The sequence below is a fragment of the Cordyceps militaris genome (assembly GCF_000225605.1).
Source record: "Cordyceps militaris CM01 unplaced genomic scaffold CCM_S00005, whole genome shotgun sequence".
Lineage (NCBI taxonomy): Eukaryota > Fungi > Ascomycota > Sordariomycetes > Hypocreales > Cordycipitaceae > Cordyceps > Cordyceps militaris.
The window spans coordinates 847,035-861,844 of record NW_006271973.1 but is presented as its reverse complement, the minus strand read 5'-3'; the positions used below and the strand labels follow the sequence as shown (position 1 = coordinate 861,844).

The 14,810-nt window shown below is 54.1% G+C and overlaps 6 protein-coding genes across 6 annotated transcripts; 3 read left to right on the top strand and 3 right to left on the bottom strand.

Moving 5' to 3' along the window:
- Positions 1–2,137: 2,137 nt before the first annotated feature.
- Positions 2,138–4,745, top strand: CCM_06652 (uncharacterized protein; the record flags this gene model as incomplete). The annotated part of the gene is made up of 2 exons (XM_006671793.1): positions 2,138–2,345; positions 2,422–4,745. The coding sequence occupies 2 exons, from the start codon at positions 2,138–2,140 to the stop codon at positions 4,743–4,745; spliced, it is 2,532 nt and encodes an 843-aa protein (XP_006671856.1).
- A 124-nt stretch (positions 4,746–4,869) lies between these two features.
- On the bottom strand, positions 4,870–5,564 carry CCM_06651 (proteasome regulatory particle subunit (Nas6), putative; the record flags this gene model as incomplete). Its single annotated transcript, XM_006671792.1, has 3 exons — positions 4,870–5,270; positions 5,343–5,445; positions 5,526–5,564. The coding sequence occupies 3 exons, from the start codon at positions 5,562–5,564 to the stop codon at positions 4,870–4,872; spliced, it is 543 nt and encodes a 180-aa protein (XP_006671855.1).
- Positions 5,565–6,363: 799 nt separating this feature from the next.
- CCM_06650 (metalloprotease 1) lies at positions 6,364–7,353 on the bottom strand (the record flags this gene model as incomplete). Its single annotated transcript, XM_006671791.1, has 3 exons — positions 6,364–6,436; positions 6,488–7,038; positions 7,108–7,353. 3 exons carry the CDS (start codon positions 7,351–7,353, stop codon positions 6,364–6,366), a joined length of 870 nt encoding a protein of 289 aa, XP_006671854.1.
- Positions 7,354–8,643: 1,290 nt separating this feature from the next.
- CCM_06649 (pre-mRNA splicing factor prp46) lies at positions 8,644–10,149 on the top strand (the record flags this gene model as incomplete). Its single annotated transcript, XM_006671790.1, has 3 exons — positions 8,644–9,793; positions 9,848–10,012; positions 10,064–10,149. 3 exons carry the CDS (start codon positions 8,644–8,646, stop codon positions 10,147–10,149), a joined length of 1,401 nt encoding a protein of 466 aa, XP_006671853.1.
- Positions 10,150–10,242: 93 nt separating this feature from the next.
- CCM_06648 (origin recognition complex subunit 1) lies at positions 10,243–12,449 on the bottom strand (the record flags this gene model as incomplete). Its single annotated transcript, XM_006671789.1, has 2 exons — positions 10,243–10,970; positions 11,021–12,449. 2 exons carry the CDS (start codon positions 12,447–12,449, stop codon positions 10,243–10,245), a joined length of 2,157 nt encoding a protein of 718 aa, XP_006671852.1.
- Positions 12,450–12,906: 457 nt separating this feature from the next.
- Positions 12,907–14,698, top strand: CCM_06647 (uncharacterized protein; the record flags this gene model as incomplete). Its single annotated transcript, XM_006671788.1, has 4 exons — positions 12,907–13,194; positions 13,249–13,799; positions 13,840–14,082; positions 14,152–14,698. The coding sequence occupies 4 exons, from the start codon at positions 12,907–12,909 to the stop codon at positions 14,696–14,698; spliced, it is 1,629 nt and encodes a 542-aa protein (XP_006671851.1).
- Positions 14,699–14,810: the final 112 nt, after the last annotated feature.

The window sequence follows — 14,810 nt, the reverse complement described above, 5'->3', positions numbered from 1 at the left end:
ATCCTCGAAGCGATCTGGCGAAAAGTCTCCCTCAAAGGGCTCTGGATCAGACAAGGGTGACGAAAAGCCCTCCAAAACGCCTTCCAGATCGCGCGGCTTCGCCCCCGTCAGCACGCCACCCATCTCACGCTCGATGTCTACACGCGACAGGAAGACTGGCGGAAGCCACTCCTCGCGCCGCCATTCCGTAGGTGCGCATGGCCTTGCCTCGCCACCGCCTGAGGAGACGCCTGACAAGGCGGCTAAAATCCTCGGCATTGGGAAGACTTCTAACAAGAAACGGTCGAGCCGTGCTGATCCCGATGTTGTCATGAGTGGCGCTCTGGATCCTGATTCAGCGAGGGCAGATCGCCGCCGGAGTAGAAGACTCCCGGACGAGGACATTGTCATGGTAGATGCCGGCGGCCCCTCGGAGACGATCCCCAAGCGGAGTGCTTCTATTGCGAAAAAGTCCGGCCTCTCTGGACTCTTTAGTGGTCTCATGTCAAAGGGCAAAGCCGAAGTTCCGGACGACGGCGAACCCATGGAGACTGACCGAGATACTCGGCGCAGGAGTAAGCGGGATACTGCTAGTGACGAGTCGAAAGATGGAGCGCGCCGCGATAAAATGCGCCGGCGTGACGAAGAGGCCAAACCGGATGACAAGGAGACACACCGTGCCGAGCGTCGTTCCCGCAAGCGTGAGGAGGAAGACCGCCGTGATATTGATGATCGTGAAGCCCGCCGAGCAGAACGCCGTCGTCAGCGCAAGGAGAAGGAAGCTGCAGCAGTCGCAGCCGATAAGGAGAACCAAGACACTGAACGTGATACCAAACGTCGCAAGTCGCGTCCGGTTGATGGGGAGGATGAAGGAGAGCGCCGTCGCCGCCATCAAGCTCGCCGTGAAGCTCGCGACGGTCGCGAACCTGCCGAGGACGGCGGGAAGCGTAAGAGCAGCCGCCGTCCCAATGAAGATGAGCAGGTCTATCCGCACAAGGAGCGTCGACGCGACAAGGATAAGAACGGCGCAACTTGGCCCCATTCAGGCACGTCGTCTTGGGTAAAGGAACACTCTGACGCGCCTCCACCGCCGGACGGTGGTGATGCAGACGATGACCAGGCCCGACGTGATCGACGCGCACGCCGTCGCGCTCGGCCCGCCGGCGAAGCTACCGCTGACGAAGCCGATGATGAGAGACGCCGGCGCAGAAAGGAGGAGCGCCATCGCGAGCGCCGTGTGACACCTTCGGATGCAAGCGAAGACCGCCAGACAAGTCGTCGAAACTCGGCGTTTATTGAGCCCCCTGTGCGGACGAGCTGGTGGAGGAAGATTACCGGATAACTGTTGGATGTTGTTTGAGTGTGCTTTTATTGTTTGATACTATAAATTGTATTGTGACTGGTTGCTGCTATACGAGCTAGATTCGTGGGGAAAGGACGATAGCGGTGATATATACCCCCTCTGAGATGGAAATGTTTCTGGATATCTGCTTTGGATACAACTCTATTCGAATAGGACTTTTAGTAAAACTAAGAGTATGACTCCTCTACTATGGTCATTATGTTACCACGTTGACTAGAGTCGTGGACTCGTGTCCAGCTTGAGTGAGAGTCCGTGAAGTGGAGACGAATTTCGGCGAATTTCTGTGAAGCAAGATGCATTGTATGGAAAGTATAATCCTAAAAGATTAGGCGCCTGTGAGAATGTAAAACCTGTAAAACGCGGAAATGCCCTCCACATTAATACAGCGGGTAATAAGGCTGTCAACGGTTTTGCGGCTCAAATATCCACACCAGTTGCGGCCAGCTCAGCTTCAAGGCGCGCGTCATCCCGCACAAACCCACACTAGCTTTTGACACTTGCAACACGAGCGCACGAAACCTTGACAATCTATCTCTCGCTCTATACTTTTACTCGGATTTGCGGCTCTGGCAGTTTAAGACTTGCCTCACACTCTTGCGCTAAAGAAGCGACAGCTAGAGACAACGGGAAGCAGGGGGCTTGCGTCTGCTGAGGGGGTGATGGCTTACGCAGCCACAACGGCGACGACGATTCCACTCACCGCGAAGACGAAGCAAGCGAGAACGAAGTCGATAGACGAACAGGCGAGCCGATTATAGAAAGAAGATATCACACTCCCAAAGTCGCACACCCGCCATGGCCGCGCCAAGCAAGTCTTCATCGAGATGGGGCTCGTTCCTGTCGCAGGCTGTTGCGGGCGTCGAGTCGCGCCTCGACAACATTCTCTCCGAGGAGGATGGCGGTAGCGCGGCACCAGCGACACAGCAGCAGCCCAAGCCGCAACCGCAGATGCAGGCGCCAACACCGGCCAGCGCTGTGCCGGCGGCGACCAAGGCGACACCGAGTAAGCCACACTCTCGCTGTGGGAAAGCGCATGCTAGCACTGAGTCAGGACCCTTACTAATTGACCAAATTTGTAGATACCTCACGTTCGTCATCGAGTAATCGAACCAACGACAGGCTACAGGCTAGGCTAGCAAAGGCCATGGCCGCCAAGACAACGCAGGTTGGGAGTTCTCCGCGCAGCTCCGTCGACAATGCAAGTCGGCCGTCTATGGATCGAAAGTCTACCGATCCAAAGGTTGCAGTGAAAGAAGATTCGCTAGCCTCGGACCCCCCCGCCACCGAAGCGGATGATGAGGCTACAACACTGATATCAACGGACGAGATCACTGTGGAGAGTGTTGAACCCACACTCGAGACAACCTCTGAGGATAATTCGCATAATAATGCTAAAATCGAGGAAGCCGGAATTACAGCAAAACTACCGGCAGAGACAGAGATTCAGATTCTAACCGAGCCTTTCGGCGAAAACGGTTCTGCAGCTCCAGATGCAACTGAAGTAGGGGTTACTATCAATGTCAAGGATGTTGAGCATTTAATAGCGAACCACCAGCACGAGGTTGAAGAATACGTCGAGCGAATTGACTCGCTGGAGTCGAAACTTCAATATCTAGCCAAGTCCGCAGCTGAATCTTCTCAAAAGGCCGCAAATGCCGCTCCTTCTGGTAGTATGGAAAGCAAGCTTGCCGGAAAGGACGAAAAGATTGCCCTACTCATGGAAGAGGGCCAGAAGCTTGCGGCTGGAGAACAAAAATACAGAACCATCATAAAGAAGCTGCGACAGCAACTCGCCGACTCGGAAAAACAGAATGACGAGCTTAGAAAGACCAAGGATAAAGCTATCGCCGACGCCGATGCTTTGCGCGCGCGGCTCAAGAGCAGCGAGGAACAAGACAAACTCCAGGACGAAATGCGCAAGGCGACCGCTGTCATGCAAAAAGAAATCGATAGCTTAAAGAAAGAAAAGACGACAAGAGACGGTACAGTTCGCAACCTCGAGCGCGATCTCAAGACCAAGGCGGAAGAGGCTAGTAAGACTGCGATCTTTGAGAGAACCCTCAGTGCCGAGCGGGAGAAACTCAAGACACAGGAAGCAAGCCACACAGCATTGCATGCCGAAAAAGAAGCCCTGGAAGAAAAGGCCAGGCAAGACAATATCGAGTGGAGCGAAAAGCTGGACCGCGCAGTTAAGCGTGGCCGGAACATGGAGAATGAGCTCCGAATCGAGGTTAAGGCTATGGAGACCAAGCTCGAACTCATGCGGACACAGGCCGAAGAAGCAACATCCGGCTCCGGCGGCGAGGCGCAGGTCAAGCTGCTCCGCCAAATTGAGACGTTGCAGTCGCAATATGCATCCGCGAGCAGCAACTGGCAGTCGATGGAGTCATCGCTGCTGGCCAAGCTATCCAACTTGGAAAAAGATCGGGACGAGGCACAGAGACGGGAATCGGACATGCGAAAAAAGGCGCGCGACTCGACCACGCGCGCGAAGACACTCGACGAGGAGCTACACGATGTACAGCCTGCCCTGATTAAGGCGCGAGCGCAGCTCGACGCGGTCCGCGATGAACTTGCCGCACTCAAGACGTCGTCCAAGGCTACCGAAGAGGCCCTGGACCAAGCCCGCTCTGATCTCGAGCGGGAGCAGCGCACCAAGAGCCGCGATTTGGCCGCGCAGCAAACCGAGTGGACAGAAGCTGCCGTCCGCGTGGACAAGATGGACAGCCGGCCCGAGTCGCCCGTACCCGGCCACATTACACGCACGTTTAGCACCGACCTCGCCAGTCTCGGCGGCTTGCCCCTTCCCTACCGCCAGCGCACGACGCCGCTATCTGGCAGCATTCCCGACACGGATGCCCGCCCGCACTCCCGCCGACCGTCGGCGCAGCCCCCGTTCCGCATCACCTCGGCGAGCCCGGCCCCCTTTTCACCCTTTCCGCAGCCCAGCAGCGAGCTCAGCAGCCACCACGCGGCCTCACCTCCCGCCGTTGACGACGCCCTCCCGTCCTCCCCGCGCCAGCCGCCGGCCCTTGCCGGGGACGTGATGTCCATGTCCACCGTTGCTGCGGGGCCTTCGGTCCAGCTCGTTGAGCGCATGAGCGCGGCCGTCCGGCGGCTTGAGGCCGAAAAGGTGGCCGCAAAGGAGGAGATGGCGCGCGTGTGCGGCCAGCGCGACGAGGCGCGCGCCGACATGGTCGGCCTGATGAAGGCGCTTGAGGACGCCAAGACGGCGTCGGCGCGCGTGCCGGATCTCGAGGCGCAGGTGGACGCGCTCGACGCGCGCTACCAGACGACGCTGGAGATGCTGGGCGAGAAGAGCGAGCTGGTGGAGGAGCTGCGTTCAGATGTGCAGGACGTCAAGGCCATGTACCGCGAGCTGATCGAGCAGACGATGAAATAAAAGGCACCATGGGCCGATGTATGGATGAAGATTTTTTTTTTCTACTTTCTTTAGATGCATGTATATTTAGGCGTGTGTTTTCAACCTCACTTTATTATCATCATCATAATTCTATCCCTCTCTCTCACTGTCCCTCCAGCTCGACGCCCTCGCGCTCTGCCCCGCGTAGGATATATGTGCGAACATCCTTGTCCGGCGCGAGATCGAGCGCCCGCACACCGTCGGCATTCTCAATCGTCGCGTCCGCGCCCTCCTTCAGCAGCGCCACGGCCGTGTCTCCGTGGCCCTCGGCGACGGCGTGATGCAGCGGCGTGTATCCCTCGAAGTCCTGCGGGTTCGTCGGGCTGAGCTTCCTGAGCAGCAGCAGGCAGAGGGGCGCGGAGCCGGCCGCAGCCGCGCGGTGCAGCGGGTACAGTCCGCGGCGGTCCTTGACGCGCGTCGAGGCCTTGTGCTCGAGCAGCAGCTTGGCTGTCTCAATGTTCTTCTTGGACGCGACAAAGTGCAGGGCCGTCTGGCCGCCGTTGTCTTTGCAAAAGGGTAGGTTGTGTTAGTCAGGGGCGCACCGCAACGTAGGGGTGGAAGATGGGGCAGGCGCACTCTTCTCGTTGATGTCGGCGCCGGCTTTGAGGAGCACCTTGATGACGTCCTCGCTTTCGGGGACGCTGACGGCAATCATGAGTGGCGTCCAGCCGCTCTCATCCTATAACCATGCCGTGTGAGCAGCCACAAAAAAAGGAGAAAAAATTGATGCCAAAGCGCGGCCAGTTTGGATGGATGTACCTGCACATCTGGATCAAAGGACGACTGATTGGCCAGCATGACGACAATATCTAAGCAATTGGACGAAGCCGCCCAGTGAATTGCATAGCGGCCATCGTCGTCCTTTTTTTGTGATAATTTGGGGTCCGTCTTTCAACACCAGAGTTAGATTCGCGCTTTCCTTGGCCGTGCTGTAGAGACTGTACCTTGAGCAGGCCATCCGCGACGGCAACTATCGAGAGTTAGCATAGGGCCGCCAATACGAGTCGACAACCAGTCATCACACCTCTCCGGTCGCGCGCCGCCGTATGTAGAGGGAATTTATCGTTTTCGTCGGCCATTTCTGCAGCTCCAGATGTTGCTTTGTTTGAATGCTCCGAAAGCGGCGGCGAGATACGCAAGAAGAAGGAAGCTTGATGATGGGATGCTTGGGGTGGCGCCGAAGTCAAGTGAAGTTGCCCCACCAGGCAACAAGAACGCGTTGGCCTGCACTTACAAAGCCGCAAGAGCCGATGTACGATAGTGTTGGTGTTTAGTTTGTATAAATCAAATAAATCACCTCCATAAAACACGTTATTGGTACCTGGAAGCGTAGCACAATGGACCCCTATTTTCTTTCTAACGTAAAGAATAACAGTTTTTCCATTTTCCACGCCTACGCCAATACAATGTCTACTCTTTTCTGTCATTCCATCCTGCATGCCTTCTGCTCTTCCTTTTGTTTTCCTAATTCTCTATCTGACCGTCTAACCAACCCCAATGCGTCCCTAAATCCACCCCCCCCTCGCTAACCATGCCGTTCTCTTTTGCACATCCTTTTCTTATATTACTGGCAGACACCTCTGTATGGGTTGGCATTCTAACCACGGTACTTGTTAAACATGTAGTTCATGCGGGTAATCTGACCCTGTGTGAATTCGTTGACGCAAGAGCTAACGCAGTGTTAGTGACTGGCGGCGAAGCAAGTTGAAAATAAAACGTACTTGTCGCTGTAGCCCATAAAGTTGTGAATGGGGTCGGTGCCAGGCAAAAGCGGGCAGCTGTCGTAGCCGACTTGGCAGCCGTAGTTGGCCGAGTACTGCGCCGGCGTGTCGTCGACGAGGTCGCCAACGCCGGAGCAGCCGCCGGCGTCGTTGACGCCCCAGGGGTGAATCAGGCCAAACCAATGTCCAACCTCGTGGGATGTGATCTTTCCTTCGTTCCAGGGCCAGTACGATCCGCCGGGCATGGTCTCGACGTGCAGGTTGCAGCCGTCGTTGTAGAAAGTCTTGTTATCGCTGCCGTTGCCGGGGTTGCTGCAGTACCCTGTTAAGCGGAATCCTTTTTTTGCACTGATGCTTCGGAAGTAGTAAATGTTGAGGTCCGAGTAGCTGCCCTTGCGGAGAGAGGACTTGAGATTGGTCAAGTCCCGGTTCAAGACAATGTCGGACCACAGAGTGTCGTAGGTGTAATCGACACCTTCCAAGCTAAACTGGTAGCCTGTTGAGCCGAAATTGCTGTTCAAAACGTTCATCTGGTTGTCAATGACATGCTGCTATAATTGCCAGTCAGCCATACTGTTTCACCGGTTCTCGTTCCTTCTGGCCAACAGCAATGTACATACACCGATGGCGCCGCCGGCGCGCGTGTTGTCTGCTGCGATGATGTGAAGATAGGTGTTCACAGTCATGGCCACTCGCTTGACATTGGTAGAGTCATGGACTGACACTTCCGCAACCTTAGCTTTGGCAAGAATTTGAAGATACTCCCGGCTTGGGGCCGGGTTGCCGCAAGGCGGATGAGGTTCAACGACCGCCGCTCTACAAGCTGCAGTGGCCAACTGTGAAACGAAAAGGTGCTTGAGTTGCATTTTGAGTCGAGGGACGTATCATTGAATAAGCCTGGGGGAGTTTTTTGACATTGTTTCTGTCACCTCATTCAATATTCATAAAGATTGGTCACTTTCTAAACGACTAAAATGACTAGACGAGATCTAGCGACAGTTTTACATAATATGATGACTTGTGGACGTAACTATGGAAACGACGTTAAATGACTTGCTGTCACCTTATCCGATTGAGTACGAATCAAACTGGAACTATTTTAGCACATTCGGCCTGTTGGGCAGCTCCTCGACCAGCCTCTTTGAGGTCATCAACGTTGGACTAGCACAACGGGGTTGTCCGCCCACCTTACAATCCCGGGAAGTTGAATGAAAACGGCCTGGCTCTCGATAGATTGCGGGGAGTTCCAGTGCCGAAAGATTGACAAAAGTAAGCACGAAGACTGACCTCGATTGCTGCCCGCTCTGTCTTTTCCTTCTGGTCCGCGCATCCATTTGATACAAACTACCTTTAATAAACTTGTCTCTTTGTCTCCTTGTCTCCTTGAGCCCTATGGAACCTGTATTAGAGTAGAGATGGGGCTAAATCTTGTACAATTCACAGCTTGGCGAAACGCACGACTCTGTATTGCAAGGACCGAAGGAAGATGCCATCTCCTCGCCGTTCATGTAGAAGAATTTTTGCCTCATTATGGCGTTGAGGGACATCCGACCTGTCAAAAAGGGAGCTGAATTAGAAGACTATAAGCAGAGAGATATGGAATCAAACTGCGCCATTGTGCAACACAACAAAGCAACCTCCTTCTGATGGCCAAGCTGGGGCTCTGAGCTGTCGCGGGCTGTAGCGAGTACCCTGGGTATCTGTATGAAGAAACTACGGAAAATCATGCTCTCTTGAAACACTACATTCAGATTGAAAGAGCTGAGTATCCAGGCTGCAAAAGATTTTGGTGCGTTTACTGAGTTTCGCTCCCATGATCCTGACAGGACCAGGCCAAGCCAGGACCAGGCACTTGTGGCAATGATACATCTGACGCACAGCAACCCGCATATTTTTTCGAATGGGACGGAAATGGAGAAATATATTATATCTGACTGCAACACCAAAATGTTCTACTCTCGCTGATAATCATGCTGAATTGGAAAAAGTTTTGAATGAATTACTTGGGCGGTGCCTGAGCGACCCACTGAAATTGTATGGCGCGTCAAACCTGCACCTTTGGTTTTTTCCCGTCGTTCTCCAGCTCTTGATCTTCAGCATCCCGCCAACGTACATCCTCAGTCGCAGCCAATTGGTCCTCATCGGCCGCATCGACAATGGAGACGCCCCAAATCCCGCAGGATGCCCTGCAGCTCAGCGCCATGGTTGCGCAAAACTCCACCGCCGCCCGGCAACTCTACGCGCGCGCCGCTGCCGCCGCATCGCCAGACCTTCCCGGGAAGCGCCAGAAGCTGGCCGACGATTTCGACGACACCGTACTGAAACGCCGCTTCCACACCGAGTACGCCGGCTCCGACACGCTGCCGCCCTCCCTCGCCGCGAAACAGCCACAGAAAAAGGGCGCCGCGTCCAAATCCCTAGTCCTCGCGCCGCGAGCGGGCGGTGGCCAGCCTCAGAAGCTCCTCCAAGGTCCCGGGGCCGCCGCCAGTGGAAACACACCACCACAGCAGCAGAATACAAGCCTGGCGACACGAACCGCCGGCGGTCCGAGCGCCCTCACGATACAACAAGTCAAGCCCGAATGGCACCCGCCGTGGAAGCTGATGCGCGTCATCTCCGGCCACCTGGGCTGGGTGCGCGCACTGGCCGTCGAGCCCGGCAACAAGTGGTTTGCCAGCGGCGCCGGCGACCGCACCATCAAGATCTGGGACATGGCGACCGGCGGGCTCAAGCTCACCCTCACCGGCCACATCAGCACCGTGCGCGGCCTGGCCGTATCGCCCCGCCACCCGTACCTCTTCTCCTGCGGCGAGGACAAGATGGTCAAGTGCTGGGATCTGGAGACGAACAAGGTCATCCGCCACTACCACGGCCACTTGAGCGGTGTCTACACCCTGTCGCTGCATCCCACGCTCGACGTGCTCGTCACGGGCGGTCGCGACGGCGTCGCGCGCGTGTGGGACATGCGCACCCGGAGCAACATCCACGTCTTGTCCGGCCACACGGGCACCGTGACCAATGTCCAATGCCAGGAGGCAGATCCGCAAGTCATCAGCGCCTCCCTCGACTCGACTGTTCGCCTGTGGGATCTAGCGGCCGGCAAGGCCATGGGCGTTCTTACACATCACAAAAAGGGTGTCCGCGCCCTCGCGGTGCACCCGGAGGAGTTTACCTTTGCCAGTGGAAGCACGGGAAGCATCAAGCAGTGGAAATGCCCTGAGGGTGCGTTTATGCAAAATTTCGAAGGCCATAATGCCATCATCAACACCTTGAGTGTCAACCAAAACAACGTCTTGTTCTCTGGCGGTATGTTTCGTTCATGCAATTAGCTTATTCAACTTCCTAACTTCTATGCTTTAGCCGATAACGGGTCCATGAGCTTCTGGGACTGGAAGACTGGACACAGATTTCAAGCTCTCGATACCACAGCACAACCTGGTTCCCTGGATGCAGAAGCTGGCCTCATGAGCTCAACATTTGATCGCTCTGGCTTGCGTCTCATCTGTGGTGAAGCTGACAAGACTAGTAAGCAGCCTTTCGAGACACCAATGCCTGAATTAACTAACATTTGATCAGTAAAAATATGGAAACAAGACGAAAATGCCTCCGAAGAAACACATCCTCTTCAGTGGACACCATCACTCGGACGGCGCAAGTTTTAGACTAGCATACCTAGTCGACCAACAGTAATAATGATACCACATGCCGCAACCGTTTATTTTTCTAGTCTATTTGTTCTCCATTTGTTATACAATTTATATACCGATCCCGAGTGCACGGAGCTCCGGATCCTCACGAAGCGCCATTTTCACTTCGTCGTCGGCAATCGCTAGTCGTAGCTTGCTGCTCCTCTCCGCCCGTTGGGCTTCCAGATTGATGAGACCTGCAGCAACAAGATCGAGCGCAGCTGTGTGGACGTAGCCGGGTCGTCCTGTGTGACGCTGATGCGCGCCGCCCTGTCCAGTGCCCTTGGCGTGACTGCCAAGGATCTGGGCCATGCCAGCGGGGGCTCGTGGTGCATATGCCGATACACGCTGTAGTTCGTCAAGAGTTTCACCGAATGTTGTCTCCACAAGGCCGGTTCTTCTGATCCGTAAGAGCACTGCCGCTATGAGGAGCTTGCTCGTCAGCGGTAGGCCACGTAGATGCAGCTGGATGGGGTTGGAGGTGGCCTCGTTGATAGCCTTTTTGATCGTGGTAATGGTAACACGACCGCGGCGTGAGAGTTCCGCTGTATCACCACCCGGCGCTTTTTTGCTTGGCGTGGACGGATCGGGTGGCGCGTCGGCCTCTGCTAGCTCGACTGCTCTTCGACAAATGTCTAAGGCTCGTCTGGCATCGCCACTGACAGCAGCAACCTTACGACTGGCGAATTGAACCGCATCGGCATCCACAATGTTTCCTGGGACACCCTCTAACCGCGACTGTATAATCTTCATGAGCTGGTCGTGAGTATAGCCAGGGAATGTGATTCGGGTCAGGCCTGGAGCACACGTTAGTAACGGCCGCATGTGCTTGTAGCTAGATACATACCGAGACGACTGCTGATCTTGTTACTCAATGTCCTCTCAGGCAAGTCCATGGTGTTGGCAACAGCCAGAACAATAAGGCGACTGTGTCGCAAAGTTGGCCAGTTGAAAAAGTTGTACATTACAGCTTGGTTTTTTGTGACCAACTGGTCCAACTCATCCATCAAAACCACACAGGGGATACGTCGCGGACTAGGATTGTTGAACTCGCGCTCTAGAAGATCCAGCGCCTGCGTTGGACTTGCGCGCTGCCCCTTCAGCGCCTCCCACAGCAGTGTATAGGACTGATGGGGATCAGTAATCTTCATGCCATTAATCTCGACGAAGATGAAATCGTCTAGTTCATCAGAGACCACGGCGTCTTCCAATCGCGAAACGACTTCTCGCACAGTTGCTGTTTTGCCAGTACCTGGCGTGCCGGAGATATAAATACAGTTTCCTGTGCCTTCTGTGATGGCTGCTTCAAGATGGGAGTATACGAGAGAAAACTCGCCTTCACGACATGGTAAGCTGGCAGGGACAGCAGACACATGTAGGCGTGACCGTGCAATCTGGAATGGCGAGGAATCAACATTGCTCGGCGACAGCTTACGCATCGCCAGCGGTGTGAACTCCAACTTCTTGCCGGCTCCCCGTGGTGTGCGGCCCCGCGAGTGAGGCGTCCCAGCTGCTGGTGTCCGCTGTTTTGTGGGTGTTTGAGGCGCAAAATAGACTGCATCAACAGCCTCTGGGCTCTTCACTCGCCGTTTCTTTCGGGTTGCCTTGGTATCCTTCTCAATCATATCCATGAGGGAGAAGAGATCATCGGCGCCGGAATAGACATCCTCCCATAGAAATTCATTCGTGTACGTGGCTGTTCTCGTATTGCAGCCGCGTCGACACACAAATGTTTTGCCATATTCGGGAGAGCTTCGCGGAATCTTGCCAGAGGGATGTCGCGAGAGAAACTTATCCAGCGACATGACCCTGGCTCTGCCATTGATAGAGGATAGGGAGTTGACGTCCCAGGACGGTGAAAGATATAGTTCGTTCCAATAGAAGTCGCTGCGCTTTTTATCCTTGCTTCGAATCTCTTTTTCCGTTGAAAACCACATAAAGTTGGCCGCCTTGTCGCCTTCGCCATCGTCTTGCACGAATTCGCAGATGATGGCAACCCAAGCTTCATTTGAGCCGTCGGCTTTTAGAAGAACGATGTCACCTACCCGACACTCGAATGTGCCAATACGGGCCCCAACGATCGGATTTCCAGCCAATTTGCGTCGCTTGCGTTCGCCCTCTTGGTCATCGTCTCGAGCGGCCGCGTCGTCTTCGTAAATCCATTCCCAAGGAATCTCGTCGGTCCCAGGTTCGTCATTCGAAACGTCGTGCGAAGCTTCTTGCACCGATCGCTTGCGCTGAGCCCGATGCTCGATACCGTGACCTTGACTCTGCATGGAGGTTGCGCTACTTTGCAATTTGTGTTGGAGGTGCTTGTTTGTACATGTCTGGGCGTTGAATTAACTATCACTTGGCGGCAACCACTCTACGCGTCTCGAAGACGCGCCGGCGAGTTACTCTTAGATGCATATCTCTGATATATGCATACAGGTACGAGCGACAATGGGACAATTTTAGGACAACACGGTGGCAGTATGAAGTTAATTTATGGTCGGGTATCAGTTTCCAGCGTCGTTGCGATGAATAGTGAGGAAACGCAGGTAAATCAAGTTGTTGAAATGCGGTTTCGAAGCCAATTCACTGCCCCTTCCGTCTGCAACGGGCCCCTTCCGTCTGCAACGGGCCCCGTCCGTTTGCAACGGCCAGCTGGCAAGAGCCACCGGCAGCTTCTCAAACGTAAATACACACAATTCCCTCTATGAGCCGGAAAATCAAGTGTCCCCCCTACATACCATGGCCTCCAGAGCAAACAATCCGAACTGCCGTAGTGGCCCCAGCCGTGGCCGAGGTGATTGCCATGGCGAGGCGGCTACGAGGGACAAAACCACACCACCTCCGAAGCAGTCACGCTCAAAAAATCCCAGAAGACCACATATTCACAGACCCCTGAAAGATCGATTCGGCTGTGGTGATACCATGGAATCTGCACAGCGAATGGTTGATATACAACGCCGAAATGCAAAGCACTTGTCACAGACTGAGTACTGTGGTGCACCGCCGTTGGGACAAAACCTGGTTCAAGTATGTATTTTCAAGTACATTCCTTCCTTTAGTTGCCGTTTACGATCGATCCAGCTACGGCTTGTTATTCCTGGGGACCACCTCATGCCAAAGGCCCTAGGCGACCTTGGGGTTCTCGACGACATACGAAGAGAGCACCAGGTTTGGATCACTAGAGAAAGAGGGTCGGAGACGTTTTTGGATCTCTGTTCAAAGAACTCCAAGTCGCTTCACGTGGCCCTCAACGCGATCAACGGAAGAATTCACCATATGCGACTTTCCGAAGAATCATTAACCGTGCAGTACTTTACGCAGCTGCCCAAAGAAAACGCAGGGGTTGCAATCAAGTTTGAAATTGGTAAGCGACCAGTCGTCGAAAGCACCACAGACAACGCACGCGACGCTGAATATGGGCTCAGCCGGTTGGTCGCTCATTTTGCCACGATATTGCCCTCGGCGGTTAAGTCACTGGCGGCTTTACCGGCTTTAAAAATGCAAATAAACTTCGGGTATCTCAAGGTCTTGGCCAAACGAAAGAGTGTGGGAAATCGGTTATCTTGTGAAGAGTTCGAATCTGCACTTGGGTCATACTCCAGCCGTGGAAGGGGGTTGAGCATTGACAACGAGTAAGTGAACTACCGATTTTGTGAAGCACAATTCTGACAGAAACAACAGGTTTCCAAACGTTGATGTTGCAAATATCTTCGTATCGTCCATCCTGAACAATGACGAAATCGTACAAAACAAAGCAAACGTGGCATTGAAGCATCTTGTCCAATTTGATGCGGACAAGCAAACTGTCACTGCAGATCTATGGGAAGAAGATGGAGTTGCCAAGGTAGCCTCCTCAAGATGCACGGAAACAGAGAGCCACCCGCCACTAGACTGGATTGTTTCGGCCCCGGCGATGTGAGTAAACTAACTGCGGCAGCGAAGGTGAGTTGAGTATGTTTATTCATTGACTGATCATCGCTTTAGGGATGTTGACTGGACTATGCGAGTCAGTTCCCACCCAAACTACACTGGTGACAAGAACGACAAACTGCTTGATGCAACAACCAAACTTGCGCAGTCCTTTACCTTCAAAATTAATGCAGAAATGCATAACAGGCAGCCCAAAAGGTCAGGCGAAGTAGCCAAAGAGGATATGCAACGCTTTCAGCTCCCCAAATGGCAGGCGTTGCCTCGAGGAGATCCGACTCATGTTTTAAGCAGTTTTCAACTCACATCGTTATTCAGGCTTCAGTATCGCGATACACCATACGAAATCGAGACTTCTATAACACAGCATTGGGCTAGGGTACCACTTAGCCCAGAGCCCGACCGTTTGAGCTGGTCCGTCTCGGTGCGCGGTATTCATTGGGAAGAGGCTCTGCACGAATGCAGGATTGGAGAATCGTCCAGTGGCGAAGAAAATCTTCTTCGACGGTTATGGCCTGGAGAAGGTTCGCTTGAGGAGCGTCTGGGGGGATTCCTCAAATGTGTCTTTCAAGTACAAAACTCCATTGTCACAGCACAGTCTTGAGTGAGCCTGAAATATTGCCGGGCCCGAAATGTTTCTTTCTTGATATTTTATATGCTCTAAGTTCATGATTGGGATTGGCCGGGTTGTTGTGTCATCATTTTGTGTCGCAATA